Genomic DNA, 24544 nt, shown 5'->3' on the forward strand with positions numbered 1-24544 from the left:
CCCTTTTTTTCCATAGGATTTTCTCCCTTTTTTCCATGTGATTCTCTCAATTTTTTCCATGGGATCCTCTCCCTTTTTTCTATGGGATCCTCTCCCTTTTTCCCATGGGATTCTCTCCCCTTCTTCTATGGGATTCTCTCCCCTTTTTCTACGGGATTTTCTCCCTTTTTTCCATGGGATCCCCTCCCTTTTTTCCACACCTTTCCCACCCCACCCCTCCACCCCCTGACGACAGGAGCCAGCTGATTTTACCCCTTCAGGCCTTTATTTTGATAAAATTGGTCAAGCCCACATAAGGCAACGGACACACGGCTCCGCCCGCCCCCCGCCCGCCCCAACCGCCTCGGAAAATAAATAACACAAACCAAGAGAGGACTCCATGTAGTGTTTGGCTTTGCAGTATAGAAATTCCACACAATGATTCTGTTGTGTTGCTGTTTGTTTTTTTTTTTGTTGTTTTGTTGTGGTGTTTTTTTTTTTTGTTTTGTTTCCCTGTTTAAAAAGGTAAAAATGATTTATAATACACAGTCAGAATGTCGTGGTGCCCGCATAGAAAACCGACATGCAATCCATGCCTACACTGCGCCGTATAAATAAGATGCAACTCAAAATACAAAGAACAGGAACACTACAAAGTTTAATTCTAAGAGGGAGGGAGTTTTTTTTTTTTTTTTCTTTTTCCTGGTTGTTTTTTAAAAAGGACAGACACACGTAACAAAGGCTACCTGCGCTTTCACATTGCCATCACAGTGACGGGGGCGCCGTTGCTCCGAGGAATAAACGCGCTGGTTTTGGGGATTCTCCCGAAAAAAAAACAGCCAAGGGTGGGATCTGAGGGGGAGGAGGGGCCTTCCTGCTTCCTTCGTGTCCAGAGGGGGAGTCCAGGGTCTTTCCCTAAGGGAACAGCTCAAGCCTTAATTGTTGTTTTGACAGAAATGCAAGTTTTGGGGGAAGTTTAGGTGAACTGCTTTTAGATAAACTCAGGGCAGCTTTGGCTCTTGGAATGAGGGAATCGAGGCTGGGAAAGAGCCACGGAAACAGGGTTGGGAAAAAAATCACTGAATTAAGGTTGGAAAAGAACCTGAACCAAGTTTGGAAAAGAATCACTGAATTAAGGTTGGAAAAGAACGACCCAATCAAGGTGGGAGAAGAAAAATCAAATCAAGGTTGGAAAAGAATTCTGGAATCAAAGCTGGAAAGGAACAACCAAACCAAGGTTGGAAAAGACCTCCAGGACCACGAAACCCAACCTCCCTCTGAGCTGAAGGTTCACCCAGGAGCTCTCCCAGAAATGAATTCATCAAAAAATCCACAGAACCTCCACGGGCCCGGCGCCATTTCACCATTTCTGGAAAGGTTTTCCCCTCCCAAAAATGAAAAATCAGCCCAGGGACAGAGCTCAGCCCAGGGACAGAGCCCAGCCCAGGAGCTGTGGGAGCTGGGCTGGTCACAAATGCCCAGAGGGAAAATCAATGTACAGGGAAAGGAGCCTCTCCCAGACCCCCACAGCACCAGGGCTGGGCTGGCTGCTGGGAAAAAAAAAAATTAAAAAAAAAAAAATCACAGTTTTGGCTGCACCGAGGGTTTATTCCTGTTCTTCCCCATTGTATTGGCAAATGCAACAGTCTAGCTCGGGGACTGGGGGGTTAATCTGTTATGGAGATAGAAAAACACGGAGGGAGGGAGGGACAGTCACCCCTGGAGACAGCAGACAGCTTCACCAGCACTGAAACCAAACTGAGCAAAACAGCAATCAACACCATTTCCTCCTTGGTTTGTAACACCATTTCCTCCTTGGTTTGTAACATCATTTCTTCCTTGGTTTTTAACACCATTTTGTCCTTGGTTTGTTTTTTTCCCCTCTGTGCTCCCAGCCCTGGGCAGGGAGCCCCCCACACACTGAAACGAGCAGGGGTTGCTCCTTGGGAAATAAAAGTGGATTCTTGGAACACTTGGGATCTGCTCCATGCTTTTCTCTGGGTTTGCTTCCAGATCAGCCTGATGCCACAAAACCTGGGATTTGAAGAAGGGGGGAACCCTCTGGGGCAGCTCCCAGGAAGGGAAGGGAGGAGCTGCTGGAATCCCTGGATCTCCAGGGCCGGGATGAGCCCATCCTGTCCCACAGCATCCCCAGGGGATCCCAGCCCTTTAAAAGCCACATTTCTCCCAGCTGGAGGCTCCCTGACTGTGCCAGCTGTATCCCAGGTGTGCTAGTTTGGAATTAAGGCCATTTGCAAGGTCTGCTTACAAGTCTAAGAAACAGAAAGCTCTTATTTACACACGGAGTTAAAAATCCGGGAAGGAGCCGGAGCCGCTCGAGCCTCAGAATTTCAGAAACCCAGAATTTGAGAAACTCAGAATTTCAGAAACACAGAATTTCAGAATCTCAGAATTTCAGAAGCTCAGAATTTCAGAAACTCAGAATTTGAGAAACTCAGAACTTGAGAATCTCATAAACTCAGAATCTCAGAATTGCAGAATCTCAGACACCCAGAATTTTAGAAACTCAGGATCACAGAATTTCAGAATCTCAGAACTTCAGCTCCTGCTTGGCTGCTTCACTCTGGAGTGACTCTGGGGTTTATTAAACTCTGGAGTGACTCTGGGTTTGTTAAATCCTGGAGTGACTCTGGGGTTCAAACCCCCCCGGCCAGGGATGGCCACCAGCACAGAGCCATTCCAGGGCATTCCTCCACAGGAGCTGAGCAGGAGCCCCAGGAGCTGAGCAGCAGTTCCAGGAGCTGAGCAGGAATTCCAGGAGCTGAGCAGGAATTCCAGGAGCTGAGCAGGAGCTCCAGGAGCTGAGCTGCAGTTCCAGGAGCTGAGCAGGAATTCCAGGAGCTGAGCAGCAGTTCCAGGAGCTGAGCAGGAGCTCCAGGAGCTGAGCAGCAGTTCCAGGAGCTGAGCAGGAGCTCCAGGAGCTGAGCAGGAGCTCCAGGAGCTGAGCAGCAGTTCCAGGAGCTGAGCAGGAGCTCCAGGAGCTGAGCAGGAGCTCCAGGAGCTGAGCAGCAGTTCCAGGAGCTGAGCAGCAGTTCCAGGAGCTGAGCAGGAGCTCCAGGAGCTGAGCTGCAGTTCCAGGAGCTGAGCTGCAGTTCCAGGAGCTGAGCAGGAGCTCCAGGAGCTGAGCAGCAGTTCCAGGAGCTGACCAGGAGCTCCAGGAGCTGAGCAGGATTTCCAGGAGCTGAGCAGCAGTTCCAGGAGCTGAGCAGGAGCTCCAGGAGCTGAGCAGAGCTCCAGGAGCTGACCAGGAGCTCCAGGAGCTGAGCAGCAGTTCCAGGAGCTGAGCAGCAGTTCCAGGAGCTGAGCAGGAGCTCCAGGAGCTGAGCAGCAGTTCCAGGAGCTGAGCAGGAGCTCCAGGAGCTGAGCAGCAGTTCCAGGAGCTGAGCAGCAGTTCCAGGAGCTGAGCAGGAGCTCCAGGAGCTGAGCAGGAGCCCCAGGAGCTGAGCAGGATTTCCAGGAGCTGAGCAGGAGCTCCAGGAGCTGAGCAGGAGCTCCAGGCTCCCTCTGCACCTTCAGCACAGGGCCCTGAGTCCCTGGGCCCAGCTCCCTCCTGTCCTTCCCAGGTTTCTCCTGTCTCAGCTCCTTTTGTCTCCTCCCTGCCCTGGAACAGCCTGAGGCATCTGAAACAAGCAGGAGTGAACGTGTCCTACCGGGCTCAAACCCTGCCAAAAAATATCCCAAAATATTCCCAAGAGATGAGGGGAAACCTCTGGAAAGTGTGAAGAAGGATAAAACTAAAATCTAAAAAAATGGGGGATAAAAAAAAAAAAAAAAAAAAGAGAAAGAGACACAGGGAAGCCAAGAAAAAATTCCACATTTTTAGTGCAAATGGTCAATGAATGGCACAGAAGGTGAGGGGAGCTGCAGGACTGGGAGATCCCAGAGCAGGAACCTCAGGATTTCTGGAAGCACACAGAAACTTGGTATAACTCATTAGAGAACTCAGGAGAGCAGTGGGAACTCATGAACTGCAGGGGGACCCTCGTTAATTGGGGGGAACTGGTTAAGAGCAGCCCAGTGCTGCTCCCAGTCAGGAACTGGGGCTGGGGCAAAACCAAACCCAGGAGGGGGGAAGGGGATTTTAGGGAATGGAATCCTTGGGCTGCTCCCATTCCAGCTTCCCTCTGCAGCAGCAGCTCACCCTCATTGTTAATGAGTTCATTAAATCCAAATCCTGCTAATTGTGCTGAATTCCTGCCTTTGCAGATCCCAGGGGAATGAGGATGTTCCCACCATGGATCCAGCCAGAGTGAAACTCCCAATTCCCAGCTTGAGGAATCTGGATGGGATTTTTTTTTTTTTTTTTTTTTAATTTGCAGCACAGAATATTCACAAGGACCACCAGAAATAATCAATTCTCCATTTAATTGCACACAATTTTGGAGGATTCAATCCTGGTCATTGTGAAGCAAGAGATTTTTTTTTTCCCCTTGGGTGAATGAAGGAATTTTTAAGTTCCAACCACCCTGTTTTGCCTATTCCAAAGGAAAATATCTAAACTTGCCTTAGGCTTCCTTATTCCTGCTTAACAGCTGTTTAAAATTCCAGTTAGTTTAAAAATACCTACATATATAATATATATAATATATTTCTGGAATAAAACCACAAAAAAAAATGTACTGTACAAATATTATGTAGAGTGCTTCCATTGGCTGTATGTAGTTGAGCTACTTTCCTAATATCCAAATATTTAAATTAAAAAAAGAAATGTCAACAACAACAACAACAAAAAAAATCATAAATAAGTAACAGAATAAGTAATGAATAAGAATAAAAAATTAAAAAATCATGATTCTACGAGCCTGGCATTGCTATGGAAATGCCCTTCCTGTTGCCCAGGAATCTCTCACAAAGTAAGAATCAGGATTATGCAGGTTAGTCTCTATTTTTTTTTTTTTTAGCTGCTTTAAGATGTTCTGATCCTCTGTCTAATCAAGTAATGAATTATAGAACTTTCATGTGTGCTCAGAAATGCTCTCTATATATGTAGCCATATATAGAAATAGATATATATTACATATATATTTTTTAAAAAAACAAATAAAACTAAAAAAAAAAAATGTAAAAAGCTTGGAAAAAATAGTGTTTAAAGTGGATTTTTGGGCTGCTGAGGGACAAGCAGGACACCTGGGGGTGACAGAGCAGAGCCACAGCTGCAGGGAGGGCACGGAGCCCCTGCAGCCCCAGCACCTCCTGCCCCTCCTGGGGAGACACGGCCGGGAGCTGGGCTGGGGGTGATGGAGAACCGGGACTGACCGGGACACACCGGGATAGACCGGGACTAACTGGGAATAAACCGGGCTAAACTGGGACTGACCGGGACAGACCGGGATAGACCGGGACTAACCGGGATTAAACCGGGACTGACCAGGACTAACTGGGACAAACCGGGACTGACCAGGACAAGCCGGGATTAAGCCAGGACTGACCAGGACAGACCAGGACTGACCGGGACAAACTGGTCCTGACCGGGACTAACCAGGACTGACCGGGACAGACCAGGACTGACCGGAACTGACCGGGAATAAACCAGGACTAACCGGGACAGACCAGGACTGACCGGGACAGACCAGGACTAACCAGGACTGACTGGGACAAGCCGGGATTAAACCAGGACTAACCGGGACAGACCAGGACTGACCGGGACAGACCAGGACTTACCAGGACTGACTGGGACAAGCCGGGATTAAACCAGGACTAACCGGGACTGACCGGGACAAACTGGGATTAAACCAGGACTAACCGGGACAAACCGGGACTGACCAGGACTGACCGGGACAAGCCGGGACTGACCGGGACAGACCAGGACCGACCAGGACAGACCGGGATGAAACCGGGAATAAACCAGGACTAACCGGGACTGACCGGGACAAACCGGGATTAAACCAGGACTAACCGGGACAAACCAGGACTGACCGGGACAAACCGGGATTCAACCGGGACTAACCGGGACAAGCTCCTCCTGCTGGCGGCACGAGCGGCTCGGGTGACGCGGCGGGGCGGGGCAGCGCGGCAAGCTCAGAACACAAGCTGTGGGACTCATTGTACACGGCGCGGAGCGGCCGCTCCCGGGCCGGGACGGCCCCGGGGCGGGGCGGGGCCCGGCGGTCACAGCCGGTCCATCCGGAAGGTGTCCTCTGTGGCGGGGTCGGTGAGGACCATGTCGGGGTCGTTGAGCATGTGCAGTCCATCCAAGGTCAAAGGGTCAATTTTGAGTTCGTCCAGAGGGAACTGGGAATCCGTGTCGAAGCTGACGTCCCCCACTCCTGCCAAGGAGCTGGTCAGTTCTTTTGATAAGCTGGGGGGGGATTCTCCTGTCACTGCAGGGGACAAACACCGGGGGAAAGTCAGAAACCAGCTCCCAAAACCTGGGGATCTGTTACATTCACAGGAATTCTCATGGGAGAGCTCAGATTCCTCACAGCATCTCCGAGCCACCAGGCACCACCCAAAATTCCTGTTTGCTCTAACTCCAGTCTTTTCTCTCCCTCAGGTTTAGGGGGAATAACCTCAATTCCCACCACTGCCATCAGCAGTCCTGGCTGCAGCCAAACCCTGGGCAGGGATTGTTTCCAGAATCCCACTGGGACCAGATTGGCCACCATATGTGACACTCCAGCCCTTTGCTGGCCAGCGTGGGCTCAGCACAGGAAGGAGTTTGGCTGCTCTCACTAGCAGAGGATCCAGGGAATTCAGAGATAAATCCACTCAGGATAAATCCACAGGAAAACTGGAGCTGTAGCTGTGTGCTGGGAGCACAGGTGAGCACTGGGACACACACCTGGACAAAGCCCTCAACAGCAACAAGCCCAAGAGGGTGTGCTCTGTGCTCACCTGTCAGGATGATGTTGGGGTGTGTTTTGTGCTCTGTGCTCCCCTATCAGGCTGATGTTGGGGTGCTCTCCCCTGTCAGGATGATGTTTTGTGCTCCCCTGTCAGGATGATGTTGGGGTGTTCTGTGCTCTGTGCTCACCTGTCAGGATGATGTTTTGTGCTCTGTTCTCACCTGTCAGGCTGATGTTGGGGTGTTCTGTGCTCACTGTCAGGCTGATGTTGGGGTGTGTTCTCACTGTCAGGATGATGTTTTGTGCTCACCTGTCAGGATGATGTTGGGGTGTGTTCCCACTATCAGGAAGGTGTAGTTTTGTGCTCACTGTCAGGATGATGTTGGGGTGTTTTGTGCTCTGTGCACACCTGTCAGGCAGATGTTGGGGTGTGTTCCCACTGTCAGGATGATGTTTTGTGCTCCCCTGTCAGGCTGATGTTGGGGTGTGTTCTCACTGTCAGGAAGCTGATGTTGGGGTGTGTTCTCACTGTCAGGAAGGTGTAGTTTTGTGCTCTGTGCTCTCTCTCACTGTCAGGCTGATGTTGGGGTGTGTGCTCACTGTCAGGCTGATGTTGGGGTGTGTTCCCACTGTCAGGATGATGTTTTGTGCTCCCCTGTCAGGATGATGTTGGGGTGTTCTGTGCTCTGTGCTCACCTGCCAGGCTGATGCTGGGGTGTGTTCCCACTGTCAGGGTGATGTTCTGTGCTCCCCTGTCAGGATGATGCTGGGGTGTGTTCCCACTGTCAGGATGATGTTGGGGTGTGTTCCCACTGTCAGGATGATGTTTGTGCTCACCTGTCAGGATGATGTTGGGGATGTTGCCGTGGCTGGAGTAGTTGAGCTGCTGGGACTCCTGCAGGCTGCCGTGGCTGCCCGTCAGTCCCATCATGGCAGCCTGTGAGTAGTTGAGGGTGGAGCAGGGGCTGTACAGGCTGTTGGAGCTGATGGCGTTCTCGATCATGTTGAACTGCTCCAGCTGCACACACACACACACACCAGCAGCTCATCAGTGCCTCATTCCCAGCTCCTTAATGCCCAGCCCTCGGGGACACAAGGACAGGCTCCAGGACAGGACACACGACAGGCAAACAAATTCATCTTTCCCTGCTCCAAACGGGGCTCGTGGCCCTGCCCAATTCAGAGGGGAGGCACAAATCAAACGGGGCAGAGGGAGAACCAAAGAAAAGGGAGGAGTTAAAGGAAAGTAAAGGGAGTTCAGGCTCACCCTGAGGTGTGTGCCCAGCAGAATTCCCTGCAGGACACATCCCAGCGTTTATTTAATTCAGGACATGTCCCATCATGAATTAATCCAGGATATATCCCATCAGTGAATTAATCCAGGATATATCCCATCATTTATTTAATCCATCACATCCCAGCATTGAATTAATCCAGGACATATCCCATCATTGAATTAATCCAGGATATATCCCATCATTTATTTAATCCATCACATCCCATTATGAATTAATCCAGGATATATCCCATTATTTATTTAATTCAGGACATATCCCAGCATTTATTTAATCCATCCCATCCCATCATTTATTTAATCCAGGACATATCTCATCATTTATTTAATCCATAATATCTTTAAAAAATTTAATTTTGTAATTTTGCTCGATATAATTTTCATTTTAAAAAATCATTATTTAAAAAATTTATTTTTAATTTTTTATTTTTAAAGCTGGTTCTCATTATCTTAAAATGTATTTTCAGTATTTTTCCTCTTTCAAATGTCATTATTTTTTCTCTTAAAGTTTTCATTACTTTAAGTGTTTCTTCTCCTTATTTTTCCTTCTTAAAACAAATTTTTGTTATTTTAAAATCTCAGTACTATTCTTCTTTCAAATTCCATTATTTTTCCTTCTAAAAAATTCCATTATTTAAAAAGAATTCTCTTCCTTGTTTTTCCTTTTTAAAATGGATTTTCATTTAAAAATTTTCACTCTTTTCCCTCTTTCATATTTCATTATTTAGCTCCCCATTATTTAAAATTTATTTTCCTTATTTTCCTTTTTAAAATCTTCCATTATTTTAAAAACTTCTTTTCATTATTTTTCCCTTTTAAAGCTGATTTCACTTTGAAATTCTCACTATTTTTCCATTATTTAAAAAAATTCTATTTTCCCATTATTTTAAAACATTCTTTTCATTATTTTTCCCTTTTAAAGCTGATTTCCATTTTAAAATTCTCACTATTCTTCCATTATTTAAAAAACTTCTTTTCATTTTTTTCCCTTATAAAGCTGATTTCCACTTTGAAATTCTCACTATTTTTCCATTATTTAAAAAAATTCTATTTTTCCATTATTTAAAACACTTTTCATCATTTTCCCTTTTAAAGCTGATTTCACTTGAAAATTCTCACTATTTTTCCTCTCTAAAACTTCTTTTTCCTTTTTTTCAAGCTGATTTTCAAGCTGCTTTAACATTTACTTTTCACCATTTTCCCTTTTAAAAAGCCTGGCATTATTTCAATTTTTAAAAGCTTCGTTATTATGTATTTTTTAATTTTATTTTTTTTTTATTTGGCAGAACACCTGCGTGGGATGTGGAACAAAGACTGAAGAGAGGAGGGAGGGGGGGAAAACCAAACAAAACAAGGAACTGCAGAGTAACACAAACAAAAAGGAGGAAAACTCAACATGGACAAAACGGGGACGTGACAGAAAATTCATCAGGAGTTAATTGGGATTAATTTGAGGTGGGAGAGGCCGAGATGAATTTGCTCACCTGGTGGGAGAGGGCATTAGCCTGCCTAGCTGTCATCTGCTGCTCATAATAGGAGTCCCCAAAAACACTGCCCAGCATGGAAGAATGCTGAAAACAAAACAGAGGCTTTATGGTGCAAACCCCCCTGGCTGCACAGAAATGGGATTAAAGCTAGAGAAATGGGAACCCCAGAGAAATCTGAATTAAATCTAGAGAAACCTGAGTGCCACAGAAATGGGATTAAAGCTAGAGAAATGGGAACCCCAAGAAATCGGAATTAAAGCTAGAGAAATGGGAACCCCAGAGAAATCTGAATTAAATCTAGAGAAATGGGAATCCCAGAGAAATCTGAATTAAATCTAGAGAAATGGGAACCCCAGAGAAATCTGAATTAAATCTAGAGAAATGGGAATCCCAGAGAAATCTGAATTAAATCTAGAGAAACCTGAGTGCCACAGAAATGGGATTAAAGCTAGAGAAACCTGACTGCCACGGAAATGGGAATCAAATCCAGGGAAACCTGAGTGCCACAGAAATGGGATTAAAGCTAGAGAAATGGGAACCCCAGAGAAATCTGAATTACCGCTAGACAAATCTGAGTGCCAGAGAAATCTGAATTAAATCTAGAGAAACCTGAGTGCCACAGAAATGGGATTAAAGCTAGAGAAACCTGAGTGCCACAGAAATGAGAGTTAAAGCTAGAGAAATGGGAGCCCCAAGAAATCTGAATTAAAGCTAGAGAAATCTGAGTGCCACAGAAATGGGATTAAAGCTAGAGAAATGGGAATCCCAGAGAAATCTGAATTAAATCTAGAGAAACCTGGATTCCAGAAAAATCTTAATTAAATCTAGAGAAATCCCAGTTCCAGAGAAGTCTGAATTCCAGAGAAATGTGAATTCTGAAATCTGAATTCCAGAGAAATGTGAATTCTGAAGTCTGAATTCCAGAGAAATCTGCACTGAGTGGGCCCTCATGGGGATCCCACAGGGAGTGGGAATAAATCCCACAGGGCCCAGGGGATCCAAAGGGAGCAGGCAGGAATCCCAGAGAATGCACATGGACAGGGCAGGGATCCCAAAAAGGCCCAGAGGATCCCAAAGGGATCCCACAAGGAGCAGGAGGAATCCCACAAGACCCAAGAGATCCACAGGGAGCAGGAGGAATCCCACAGAGCCCAGAGGATCCCACAGAATCCACAGGGAGCAGGAGGAATCCCCCAGACCATGGAGATCCCACAAGGAGCAGAAGGAAATCCCCCAGGACCATGAAGATCCCACAGGGAACAGGAGGAATCCCCCAGGACCATGAAGATACCACTGGGAGCAGAAGGAAATCCCCAGGACCATGAAGATCCCACAGGGAGCAGGAAATCCCCAGGACCATGAAGATCCCACAGGGAGCAGGAGGAATCCCCCAGACCATGAAGATCCCACAAGGAGCAGGAGGAAATCCCCCAGGACCATGAAGATCCCACACAGAGCAGGAATCCCCCAGGACCATGAAGATCCCACAAGGAGCAGGAGGAAATCCCCCAGGACCATGAAGATCCCACAGGGAACAGGAGGAATCCCCCAGGACCATGAAGATCCCAGAAGATCCCACAAGGAGCAGAAGGAAATCCCCCAGGACCATGAAGATCCCACAAGGAGCAGGAGGAATCCCCCAGGACCATGAAGATCCCAGAAGATCCCACAGGGAGCAGGAGGAATCCCCCAGGACCATGAAGATCCCACAGGGAGCAGGAGGAAATCCCCAGGACCATGAAGATCCCACACAGAGCAGGAATCCCCCAGGACCATGAAGATCCCACAAGGAGCAGAAGGAAATCCCCCAGGACCATGAAGATCCCACAGGGAACAGGAGGAATCCCCCAGGACCATGAAGATCCCAGAAGATCCCACAGGGAGCAGGAGGAATCCCCCAGGACCATGAAGATCCCAGAAGATCCCACAAGGAGCAGAAGGAAATCCCCCAGGACCATGAAGATCCCACACAGAGCAGGAATCCCCCAGGATCCCTCACCTGCCACGAGGACACCACACAACCCCAGAGGCTGCACAGACAGAAAAATGGGATTTAGGGACATGGGGACTGTGCTGGGGCAGGGACAGCAGAACTGGGATTTCTGCTTTGTCTGGAATTCTGGGTGAAGGATTTCCCCCAAATTCCCACACTGAGGCAGGAGGGGCTGCTCTGGTTCTGCATCTGCAGAAAATTCCTGCTCTGAAATCATTCCCTGGGAGTGGAAAAGTCAGTGAAGAATTCCAGGAGGAATTCCTCAGCCTAAATCAATCCCTCAGTTATTCTCCATCATTTATCAATTATTCTAAAGGTGACCAAGAATTTGACTGAGAAGTTTTAATCCTGATAAAAAAAATGCCAGATAATAATCAGCAATATCACACCTGATTTGAAATTCCCAAATCCTGATATTCCAGCTGAAAAAAACCACCATTAATTGACAAAGAGAACACCTATAAAAGATAATTTCCATGGAGTGGCTGTCTCAGTTTTGGAAAACAAAATTAAATTCTGGTTTATCCACATGGCAAAAGCAGAAGGGAACAAATTTCCTCCTTAAAAACCTAAGTATGGGAAATTCAGGAAAAGCTTAGGAAGGATCAGAACAGGCAGATTTTAGACCCTCAAAAAAACCACCTTATATTAAAAAATAATTTAAAAAACACTTAAATTGCCCCTTCCATGAGGGGAAAAAGCACCAAGATATTCCTCAAAAACCTCCCCACTTCCAGCCAGACCCCTGGGCTGTCACGTTTTTGGGATGGTTTGGGATAAATGTGGATCAAGGAGGGAATTCCCAAGCTGAGACTCCACAGATCCCAGAACTGCTCTGAGCTGGGATGGTTTGGGATCCCAGAGATTTGGGATTCCCTTTCCTGAGCATTTCTGGTCTGTCACAGCCAGACCAGCCAACAATCCCTGCCCCATCTGCAGCCAAAACTGGGCTGGAATTGGAGCCACTTTTCCAATTTATCACCTGGACATCAACACTCTGGGGAAAAAGGATCAAAACTTTTCCAATTTATCACCTGGACATCAACACTCTGGGAAAAAGGGATCAAAAACCACCAGGGATCAAACACCACAAGGGATCAAACACCACAAGAGCCACTGATAAGATGCTGATAAGAGAAAAGCAAAGCACCACTTAAAGCAATTTAAATAAAATTTGGGGTTTTTAAATCAATCTAAATCCAGTCCAACCTATGGTTTATAACCATTTCCAAGGAAAATCTGAATTTTGGGATGGCACAGACTTGACAGGAAGCAAAACCAGCACTAAAATCTAGTGGTTATTTGAGAGCTTCAAGGAGTTTTGTCCCTTTAACTCCTGTGGTTTCATTCCACAGAATGGGAATGAAAAAACAATCCCCAAAATCAGGACAAAAATCTTTGTGTTTCACCCAGCACTGTTCCCATCCCAAAAAACTTTGAGGAACAGGAGAAATAATCATCAGGAGAGCAGCAAGTGCTTGTGCAAGCCCAGCTCAGAGCCTCCAACCCAAACCCAGCCTGGCTTTGTTCCTGCTGTGAAGTGTGCTGGTTCCTACAGCTGCAAGCACAGAAATTCCCAAAGAAAACCCAAAATTCCCACTGGAAATGTCATTCCTTCAACACTTCAGAGCCTTAGAATAATTTATCAACAACTCCAGGAATAACACTGTGCAAACACCATGTCCAGAACCACTGGAGAATCACCAGAGCATCTTCTGGGGTTTATGGAGTGACTGGGAGGGAAAAAGCCAACCCCAAAGCACAAATCCCTGGCTGGGATGATGCATCTGCAAATACCTACCAGGTTCTGCAGGTCAGAGAAGGAGCAGGAATGTTTGTGTCTGACAGGAATGAGGGTGAGAGCAGGCACGGGGGTGGAAGCCATGCAAACACAGAGCTGGGGGGGCAGGCACAGCCCTCCCATCCTGTGGGACTGGGAGCACTGGTGGGACACACACACAGAGCTGGGACACGGGGTTTGGGAGAGCTGGGAGCACGCAGAAGAACCTGTGGTGGATGTGGGACACAAATTAAAGCCTGGCTCTGTGGTTCAGGGAATGTCCTTTGGCACTCTGAGGAGGAAATCCCAGATCCGTGGGAGGAAGAGGAGCACAGTGCAGAGCACTGGGCAGAGCCAGGCTGATCCCCAAGGGAATAATGTTCTCTCTTGGAGGGGATCTGCCTCACTCTGGGCAGGTTAAAGGATTCTGCTGCCTGGAGCTGCCCCATCTTCATGACCAACCCCAATTCCCCCTCCAAACTGGTTTTTCTCCTCTCCACGTTTCATGTCTGTGACCACCAGCAGCTTTTGGGTCATTCCTAGAAGCACCAAATCCACCTCAGTTTAAACTGAGCAAAACTAAGGAATTCTGTGGGTATTTAAAAACTATTTGGGTCATTCCTGGAGGCACCAAATCCACCTCAGTTTAAACTGAGCAAAACTAAGGAATTCTGTGGGTATTTAAAAACTACAGAGAGTAAAATTAATAAATCTCTGCCTTCCATTTAGAGTTGGGTTGTCCCTGTCAAGCAGAGCAAAACCTGAGAAGTTTTTACAGGATAAAACCAGCAGGAAAAATCACAGCCCAGTGTGTGCTCTGGTTCTTGGGACTGACCAGTGGGGACAAAACCAAGCCAGAGTAATTGAGAAATCAAAGTGGGGGGGGGGGAAAACAAACATAAACCCCAAATCTGGACGTGCTGTCCAGCAAGAACTGAGAGTTTGCAGCATGCTCTGCTCTAGGGGCCAGTGCTGGTTTTTGGAGGCACACAGAGCACAGCAGAACTCACAGAAGCAGGCAGAAGAGAGAGAGGTTAAGAAGCAATGAAGGTTAAGGAAATGCAGACAATTCCTGCACTCAGATCCAGGGCTGAGCTTACCATGACCTGGCTAATGAAGGAGACCTGCAGCTTCTGCCTGGGAACCATCAAGGGGCAGCACTTATTTACAAAGGATCCTCCTTTTACAACCTTCAACGTTCAGTGATGGAACAGAAAATGGATTTTCAGACTCTTGTGATGCTCTGGAAGAATTCCCTGCACTTCTTTTCTCCAGGTGGGATTCTCCAGAGCAGCCAGCTGGGGCTCTTTCAGCAGCATCAGGCACTGAAAATGCATTTTCTTACACTGGGGCACCCTCAAATGTTGCCTGGTTTTAATTTCTTGCTGCTGGCAGGTAAAAATCCTCTTTCAGAGGATCACACACTCCCCCAAGTTGTGATTTCCATCCAGGACATGTGGATGTGTGAGGAGAGACAGGCAGAGCAAGGAAAAGCAGCTGGCATGCAAGGGAGTGTGCTGGGAACCCATTCCCTGCCAGCCACAAGCTGCTCATTTTGAGAGCATTTTCTCCAGTGTTTTCTCTCACTGGGTGTGTTCTCACATCAAAAAAAGTCCTGATCTAAATCAGTTTGGAATATTTAGTGTAAATATTTAAATATTTAGTGCCCCAGGAGTTTTCCTGCTGCAGGGAACTGAAATTCCCCCTTTCCTGCCCTCCTGACCTCACATCCATCATCTCCTGGGAATTGAAAGGCTTCTCCCTGGGGGTTCTGCCCCCCAGATAAACACCACCCCAGTGCTGAAGCAGCAGCCTGACCCTGTGATTCTCTGCTCACTAAAAAAGGCAACTGAGCATCCTGCAGCCCAGTGGGAGCGGGGATGGAGATGGGACGTCGGTGATGCATGAGGCACGCACGGAGTCACAGTGACACAACTATGGGGCAGTGATGGAGAAATCCAGCTCAAAACACACACGAGAAGCAAGGCCTGTGGAAGCACAGAGTCCCTTACTTGAGGGGAGCTGCCAGGAGAGAAGCCTTGATTGGAGACAGGAGAGGTGGGAGACTGGTTGGCTGGGGAGCCAGCATTACTGCGGTACTGCTGGAGTGAGGCCTACAGAACAACACACAGTTAAACACCTGCCAGAGGGAAAACACATTTCTGCCCTGAGCTGGCAGAAACCATCCTCTACAGCTTCCCTGAGGGAAGGGTTATGTGAATGAAGGCCTGTCTTAGGCTGCAGTACAGGATGTGACCAGGAGTGTGAATTCTACCATCATCTGTTAAACCAGGTGGGGCAGTGATCCTTATCTCTAGGAAGATATCTCCTGTTCATGGGCCAGCTGTTAAAATCAGCTGGGGCAATGTTCTTTATCTTTTCACAACCCATCTTTCCTCCAGGAGATATCTCCTGTTAATGGGCCATTTGTTAAAAACAGGAGGGGCAGTGACCCTTATCTCTGTGGGAGAAATCCTCTGCTAATGGGCCATCTTTAAAACCAGGTGGGGCAATCATCTTTAACTTTTCCAAAACCCATCCTTCCTCCAGGGGGATATCTCCTGTTAATGGGCCATTTGTTAAAAACCAGGTGGGGCAGTCATTTTATCTTTTTACAACCCACCCTTCCTCCAGGAGATATTCTCTGCTCATGGGCCATCTTTAAACCAGCTGGGCAATCATCTTTATCTTTCCACAGCCCATCCTCTCTCCAGGAGATATCTCCTGTTCATGGCCACTGAGTCCCAGGGCATGACTGATAAAATTCCATCATCCCACTGGGAGATGCTCCAGCCAGGGGAGGAGCCAAGCCTTTCCTACCCAGAGAAAAACTGACATTTTGGACACCAAGGAACCTTCTTCCCATTGGATTCCAGAGGAAAACCAGACCTTTGCACATCATCCCTGGAGCTTCAGAGGAAACTGCACCTTCTCCAGGAGCACTGCTCCAGCTGAACCACATCTGCCACTGCAGGAGGATGCAGCCACCATTGAATGGGACTGTGCCAACACCCTGACTGACTGACGGGTGTCAGCTTGGATTCTGACTCTGGCAGGGTTTGGGATTGTTCTCTGTAATACTGCATTGCTATTTTAATTTTCCTAGTTAAGAACTGTTATTTCTATTCCTATATCTTTGTCTGAGAGCTCCTTAATTTCAAAATTATAATAATAATTTGGAGGGAGGGTTTTACATTCTCCATTACAAAGAGAGGCTCCTGCCTTTATTGGCAGACACCTGTCCTTCAAACCAAGACAGGTCCCAAAATGGAGAGGGGGGAGCTCTGGGGCAGCCCCAGGGCTGGGAGCGTTTCCTGTTCTCACTTATGCTTGGTTCAAAATATATTAAAGAAAATCAGGTCAGCCAAGGATTTAGGGCAAAGAAGGTCTGGGAAGCTGGGAATAATTCAAAAAGAATGGCATTCATGCTTCAGTTCCAGTGTGTTCCCACATGTGTGTTCATGGGGATCCTGCTCTGCCTCCAGCTGTGTTATCAGCACAGTGCAGGTGATAACACCTGAATGATGAACCTGGGCTCCAAAACCTGCCCCAAACCCCACTGCACCCCAGGACATGGAGCAGCACCCCCAGGGAATTCACACTGTGTTCTGCAGGCTTCTATCTGGGATTTTTGTACTCTTCTCAGGAGTCTTGAGAAGTTATTTTCAAAGATTTAACTGTTTTTCCCATCATAAAGAACCCTGGTTTGGAACAAATAAATAATATTAATTGTATTTAAATAATGCTGCACTAATTAATATCAAGAGTAGCCCAGATCATCTTAATACTTCCATTAGAAATTAAGGGATGATTGAGAAGAACCTGCAACCCTGTGAATTTAATCAGATTTGCAGTGTGAGAGAACTCTGCACTACCAATTTTTGACCCTAAATTCTGTAAATCCCAAGAAAATTTCCCTTTTTTGCTCTGCATTGCCACTTACAACCTGTCAGCAGCCACCCAAACTACAAATAAATTTCAATCCTGCTTTACAAAACCTGTGTAGAAGTTGCCAGGGAGGCTGTGACAGCTCCAAAGGCTTTTTGATAAAGTGGCTTTAAATCTGTTTATTTAGGAATTACTGGAGTTGCTTTAGAAGATAAGCACAGCAGCCTAAAAGTTCAGGTCATAAAGAGGTTTAGGATGAGGAAAGCAACACAGAAAGCAAAGGATGAGATCAGAACTGTCTGTACTGGTGCTACATGAGGATTAGAATCAGAACGGGGACACATTTTGAGTGGGGTGGGATCCTTTCCACTGCTGGATTGTCCTTCCCTCTTCCCCCTCCCATCCTGGAAGGGAAGCAGCTGCTCTCAAGGAGCACCAAGTGTTCAAAATTCCATCCACAGTCGAGTGCAGATCAACAGAATTGATTTGTTCTCATTCCTAAAACCATTCCTGTCACTACAGCACTGCCAGGGTGAGGGCCAGGAGGAGCTGGGACTTCCCTTCTTCCCTGATTTGGGATTTTCAGCTGCTGAGACTGAACATTTCCCAACAGGCCACGTTAAAACAAGCAGGAAAAGGGATCTGGCTAGAAATCCTTGCCCCAGTTCTTCTGGGCACTGGAGGCAGCCACAAATCCCATTTTGGAATAAATGCTCTAAAATTCCCCCAAAGAAAAGGGTTCTAAGTAGTGAAACTGCAGAAAGTACCTGGTTCTCGACAACTTTTGGAAAATAAATTTTCCAGATGGTATTTTATTGGAAAATGGTTGTTGTAGTTGGACTCTCCCTCAAGGCTCTGGGAGTTCCCCCAGTCTGCTCATGATGTGATGGGGAAAACTCAACACCCTGAAAATCTCCCAGTAAATGCTGATAGATTTAAGCTGTGTCTAATCAAACCTGGGACAAAAAATTTAATAAAAAGTTTCCTCCAGAAAACATTTAAAGCTACATTCAACCAAAACCATTTTAAATTTACTTCAGCCTCCTAAAAATTCTCATCATCAGGGGGTTGTCCAAGCTGATTTCCCACCCTCCAGTGCACATTCCCAGCTTCTCCCTGGCCAAACTCACCGAGTTGATGTCAATTCCCATGGAGGGCTGGCTCTGGCTCCCTGGAGGGGACTGGGGGATGGTGGAAGGTACCGTGACAGACAGAGGGGGGAGCTGGGGACCCCTCTGCAGCCCCGAGCTCTGCAGCAGAGGGGGGGTCTGGGGCAAGGAACTGGCCACTGCTGGCTGCTGCTGCTGCTGGGAGCTGGTCTGGGTGAAGAAGGGGTACGGGGGGAGCTGCTGCTCCAGGGACAATGCATCCATAGCCACGGCCTGCAAGAGAAGGAGCAGGGTCAGCCACGCTGGCAGGGAATTCCTGCTCACACCGAGGGAAGAGTCAGGCTTGGTTTGTGTTGTAAAAATGGAACTGAAAGGTTCAGAGATGTTCCAGCCATTGGTAGGGGTGGATTGGATGAGGTTTAAGGTTCCCTGCAACCCAAACTATTCTGCATAAACCAATATTTTATAAGCCCAGTTGAATCTCAAGGTTAGAAATCACCAACTGGGCAGACACAGAGCCACAATAAAATAAATTTTTAAAGTTAATCGAGCTTCTCTCATGAATTAGAGAATTGGCATTCAAACTTCACAGCTCACTTTGGGACAACACAAAAAAAATGTGGTCTAGGAGATGGTTTTTTTATCACAGTTGTAGAAAAGAGGAAATAAAATCTGTCCACTCTACAAAGCTCTCCTGTTTTAAGGCTCTGAACTAAGGAACACCTTTAAAGGAGGAAATTACAGAGCAAGAGATAAAGTTCATGGAATCATGGAACAGCTGGGTTGGAAAGGACCTTAAAGCTCATCATTCATGGGCAGGGACACTTTTAATAATCCCAGGTTACTCCAAGCCCAGTCCAAGCTGGCCTTGGGCACTCCCAGGGATCCAGGCTGCTCATCCCACTCCCTCCCCACCCTCAAATTCCTTCCCAAAATCCCTTTGGCTCTTTGAGCCAAACTTCCAGCCTGAAGAAGCAGATAAAAACAACCAAGCTGTGATTAGAAAACTTGAATCCCCCCTGAACTCCTACCTGAGTGATGGGTGACAGCGGGGACAGCGTGGGGGACATTTGCTGGGACTGAGGTCGCCGTGAGTCCGCGCCCAGGGACAGGGGGCTCACGCTGGGCTGGCGGTGCTGGGACGGGGCCGGCGTCGTCGTCATCCCTGCTGGGAACAACAACCCACCCTCAGCAGGGACACAGCAAAGCCCTGCTGAGATCTGCACCCAAAACAACTCCCTACACTGGGAAAAAAGAGTGAACTGAGCAGACAACACCGAACCCAGAGAAAAGAGCGGCCTGAGCGGACAACACCGAAAGCGCCTCGGGAGCTCGTTAGGTGATTTGCAATTAATTTTGTCAGGTTGAAAAGCATCAGGAGGAGAGGAAGAGCCCTGTGTGTTGCCCTGGCTCAAGCCCAGGCACGGATGGTCAGGCTGGTGGCCAGGAGGAGGAATTGGAAGAGGCAGAGCAGCCTCAGCAGTTGCAAGCGCTCGCTGAGCCCAGGAAAGGCAGGTTCTGCTCTGTTTGGCTGGGCTCAGACCCTGGGAATGAGAGAACAGATCCTGGAACCTGCCTTATCACAGGGCACTTGAGGTATTGTAAAAGCAAACACCTCTTTAATGGAAAAAGCAGCAGCAAAACTGGTTACACAGGAAGAGCCCCGTTCATAATGGCACACCAGGGTGGGAAATGTCCACCACACTCCCAAGAGCCACGACCCAGCACGAGGACAAACAACCCCAATATTATCATTTCACTCAGATCAATCCAAAAAATTTGAGAATTTAGAAACCTCCCCTTTTTTCTGCTTGCACCCAGTGTCACCCTGAGCAGGGATGTGAGGCCAAGCAAGAGCTGAGAGCAGCAACTGACAGGAGGCTGGAGCTGCAGGGCACTTGGCAAAGGCTCAGGGCAGGGTGCCAGCGAGCCAGGAAGGCCAGGCTGGCAGGAAACAACAGGAAAAGGGGCTCAGGCCAGGCAGTGCCCAGGCCAGCACTGGCTCTGGGGATGGACAGGAGGGACTGACAGACTGACACCTGTGAGCACCAAAGCCCTGCACCCAGCAGGTGCTGCTGTGCCCGGCTCCTCTGGAGCTCTGGGACATGCCAGGGGTCAGGAGCTGTCAGGGGCTGCAATAGAGGATGTGGCCAGAAATGTGGATTCTGTCCCCAGCTGTTGGACCCTGATCTCCTGGCACACATTATCTGCTCATGGGCCATCTTTAAACCAGCTGGGCAATCATCTTTATCTTCCCACAGCCCATCCTCCCTCCAGGAGAGATCTCCTGTTCATGGCCAGTGAGTCCCAGGGCATGACTGATAAAATTCCATCATCCCACTGGGAGATGCTCCAGCCAGGGGAGCAGCCAAGTCTTTCCTACCCAGATAAAAACTGAGATTTGGGACAGCAAGTGAATTCCAGAGGAAAGCCAGACCCTTCCACATCATCCCTGGAGCTCCAGAGGAAACTGCACCTTCTCCAGGAGCACTGCTCCAGCTGAACCACATCTGCCCCTGCAGGAGGATGCAGCCACCATGGAATGGGACTGTGCCAACACCCTGACTGACTGACGGGTGTCAGCTTGGATTCTGACTCTGGCAGGGCTGGGATTGTTCTGTGTAATACTGCATTTCTATTTTAATTTTCCTAGTAAAGAACTGTTATTCCTAATTCCCATCTCTTTGCCTGAGAGCCCCTTAATTTCAAAATTATAATAATTTGGAGGGAGGGAGTTTACATTCTCCATTTCAAAGAGAAGCTCCTGCCTTTATTGGCAGACACCTGTCCTTCCAACCAGGACAGGAACCTTCACTGAGGTTTTAGCAGCAAGGAAAGGTTGGGAAAATCTGTTGGAAAAGCAGCAAACACTGAGTGGGGTGATGGATGAAGTGTGGGATCATCTGAGAGAGAAGCTGGAATAAAATCAATTACTAAATCTTTAATTTGTTGTCTGATAGATCAGATAAAGCAGTTTCAGACTCAGCATTTTGGGTTTATATCATTTACTTTGTTAATTATTGGGGGGAAAAAAAAAAAAAAAGTGGAGATCCACTGTGGCTGAAATCCTAATTTCTGGAACCTTGGAGACCAAAAAACTCTTCCAAGGATGCTGGAAGTGCTGTTCCCAAATGATCAAATCCTTTCAATGGTTAAATCTTTTTTCTTTTTCCCAAACTCACCTGCTCAGCCACAACCTGATTACAGTCATTTCCTTCTCCCAGTCCAGGAGAAAGGGAATCCTGCCCAGCACAGGAAATGTATTTGTATTTTTGGATACAACTCCTCATTTCTATTCTAGGAATCAACAGACTTTCAACTGCCACTGATAATAACAATAATAAAAAAAATCAAGTCTCTTCATAATTATTTGAGTATCACTGAAATTACTTAAAAAATAGAAATTAATCATTAAAATATTAGTTAATAAGAGACTCCAAAAGGATCCTCACATGAAAAAAAAATGCTGTTCTAAAGAAATAGAAATGAAAGGGTTGCTGGAAATATTCCCATAACACAAGGGATGCTGGGGTTCAGCACAAGGAATTCCAAGAAAGGAAAGCATTAATAAATAACTAGAAACTTTAAAAAATAAACATTAAAAGGACCCCTAAAAGAGTAGGTTTGGGCACCATGAAATGTCCTGTAACTAAACATGAACATCTCATTTTTCTGTACATATAGTACAAAGGAAAATCCACCAACAGTGAAGCCAAATTCCCCCTGGGAATCCCCAAGATATTGCCATAACACAAGGAATGTTGGAGTTCAGCACAGGGAATTCCACCAGAGGAAAACTCCAGTCTTCCACATTAAAAAATAAATAAATAAAATAAAAAAAAAACCCAGATTTGGACAGCAAGAATGTGAGATAAACATCCTGTAACCAAATATAATTTCCCTTTTTTTCTGTTCATATAGTACAAAGGAAAATCCATCAACAGTGATGGATGGATTCAAATTCCCTTAAGGGAAGAACGAAATCCCCCAAATTCCATAATTTTATAGAGGTGGCTCCTGGGGATATTCCCATAACACAAGGGATGCTGGAGTTCAGCACAGGAAATTCCCTTTCATTGGAACTCCAATTCATGTGAAATTTCCAATCCAATTCCAATTCCAGTTCCAATTTCAATTCCAATTCCAATGCCAATTCCAATTCCAATTCCAATTCCAATTCCAATTCCAATTCCAATTCCAATTCAATTCCAATTCCAATTCAATTCCAATTCCAATTCATATGGAACTTCCAATTCAATGAAATTCCATTTTGAAATTCCATGAAAACTCCAGTCTCGTACGTAAAAAAAAAACCTAAAAAAAAAAAAAACAAAAAACCAAAAAGAACAAACAAAAAAATAAAAATAATAAAAAAAAAACCAAGCCAAAACAAATCCCAAAAAAGCAGATTTGGGCATCTAAACCTGTGGGAGTCCAGAGTGTTCCCCTGGCTTCCCTGGACACCTTGGGACCCAGGTGGGGGGCTCAGAGGCCTTGGCACAGTGTCCAAGCCCCTGTGGGATGGATTTTAGTCCCTGGGAAAATTTGCCAACATTAAGGGAAGAATTACAAGTCACAAAAAATAAATAGTGTATCAATTAGATTATTAGAAGGTAGAAAAGTGAATTTATAGTATTATTTATAATAAGAGGTTTAGAGCTAAGATGGAGGATTTTGGGCGTGGTATGTCTTTTCTTTTTCATGTCATCCATCTTTTGAGTTAGGATGGCACTTTTGGATTGGTTTGAGAGAAAACTGGACAGTGTAATGAAAGTGTCATGTATTGGAAAGTAATGTAATTTATAGTATAAAAAATATGATTGCCCCTGGGCAGGGCAGGGTGCCTTTGACCAGCTTCTGTAAGTCACAGAAAGAATTCCTTAGATAAGAAAAAACCTTGAAAACCTCAGGAAACAGCTTCTGCCTTTTCTTTGGTGCTGAGGCTGGGAAGAACAGGGACTGTAACCCACCACATGTGCTCAGGCACACAGAGACCCCCAGGCAGTGACACCCACCCGGGGCGGCGGCGCCGATGCCCAGGTGGGTCAGGTTGGCCGCCAGGTTGCCGGTGCTGCTGGAGCTGCTGAGGGCAGGGAAGGATTCCTCGGGGTCCAGGGGCGTGGGCAGGGGCGAGGGGAAGTGGATGTTGGTCAGGTCGGGCAGGGACCCCCCCGTGTTGTGGGTGCCGGGGATCAGCGCCGCGGGGCTCTCCTGCTCCGCCGAGGGGAAGATGCTGCAGGGGGGGAAAAATAAAAATTAATTCAAATTCGTTCATGGCTCAGCCGGGATGGATGTGTAGAATGAAAATTTCATGTGCAGAATGAAAATTACATTAAAAGAAATTTTTAATTGTATTTAATAAGAAAATTTCATCAAGAAAATACGTTTTGCGCTTTGGAAGATGTATCGAACAATTAAGATTTCTGAGATTTTTTTGAATGTGTTTAACAAGAAAATTTCATCAAGAAGATATTTTTTGAGATTTTTTAAAATGTATTTAACAAGAAAATTTCATTAAATGGTATTTTTGAGATTTTTAGTTGTATTTAATAAGAAAATTTCATCAAGAAAATACTTTTTGCGCTTTGGAAGATGTATCGAACAATTAAGATTTTTTGAGCTTTTAAAAAAGTATTTAACAAGGAAATTTAATTTTAAAAATATTTAATTTTAAAAAAAATTTCAGAATGTGTTTAACAATAGAATTTCATTAAATGGTATTTTTGAGATTTTAGTTGTATTTAATAAGAAAATTTCATCAAGAAAATACGTTTTGCGTTTTGGAAAATGTATCGAACAATTAAGATTTTTTGAGATTTTAAAAAAGTATTTAACAAGGAAATTTAATTTTAAAAGTATTTAATTTTAAAAAAATTTATTTAATTTTAAAAAAATTTTCAGAATGTGTTTAACAAGAGAATTTCATTAAATGGTATTTTTGAGATTTTAGTTGTATTTAATAAGAAAATTTCATCAAGAAAATATTTTTGCGCTTTGGAAAATGTATTTACCAATTAAGGTTTTTTGAGCTTTTTAAAAAGTATTTAACAAGGAAATTTAATTTTAAAAATATTTTTTGCAATTTTCAGAATGTATTTAACAAGAAAATTTCATCAAATGGTATTTTTGAGATTTTTAGTTGTATTTAATACGAAAATTTCATCAAGAAAATATTTTTGCGCTTTGGAAAATGTATCGAACAATTAAG

The 24544-nt window shown here is 46.0% G+C and overlaps 1 protein-coding gene and 1 long non-coding RNA gene across 10 annotated transcripts in view; both read right to left on the bottom strand.

Moving 5' to 3' along the window:
* Nucleotides 1–789: 789 nt before the first annotated feature.
* Nucleotides 790–24544, bottom strand: part of LOC130264615 (uncharacterized) — a 105235-nt gene continuing 81480 nt past the window's right edge. Inside the window, exon 2 of the long non-coding RNA XR_008842495.1 lies at nt 790–4037. This is a non-coding gene — a long non-coding RNA (uncharacterized LOC130264615). The remainder of the gene's footprint in view (nt 4038–24544) is intronic.
* Nucleotides 1787–24544, bottom strand: part of CRTC1 (CREB regulated transcription coactivator 1) — a 50850-nt gene continuing 28092 nt past the window's right edge. For 2 of the 9 annotated variants that reach the window (XM_056512924.1, XM_056512921.1), the window contains 7 exons: nt 23352–23569; nt 19368–19501; nt 18358–18609; nt 15352–15453; nt 9564–9650; nt 7623–7803; nt 1787–6320 (listed from right to left, as the gene is read on the bottom strand). In XM_056512924.1, coding sequence (XP_056368899.1) covers nt 6109–6320; nt 7623–7803; nt 9564–9650; nt 15352–15453; nt 18358–18609; nt 19368–19501; nt 23352–23569 — 1186 coding nt within the window. In that variant the 3' untranslated portion in view covers nt 1787–6108. Of the gene's footprint in view, nt 6321–7053; nt 7096–7622; nt 7804–8159; nt 9651–15351; nt 15454–18357; nt 18610–19367; nt 19505–23351; nt 23570–24544 lie in introns of those variants that run through there. The other 7 variants (XM_056512923.1, XM_056512920.1, XM_056512927.1 and 4 more) reach the window with 6 other exon arrangements.

The sequence above is a fragment of the Oenanthe melanoleuca genome, chromosome 28, assembly GCF_029582105.1.
Source record: "Oenanthe melanoleuca isolate GR-GAL-2019-014 chromosome 28, OMel1.0, whole genome shotgun sequence".
NCBI lineage: Eukaryota > Metazoa > Chordata > Aves > Passeriformes > Muscicapidae > Oenanthe > Oenanthe melanoleuca.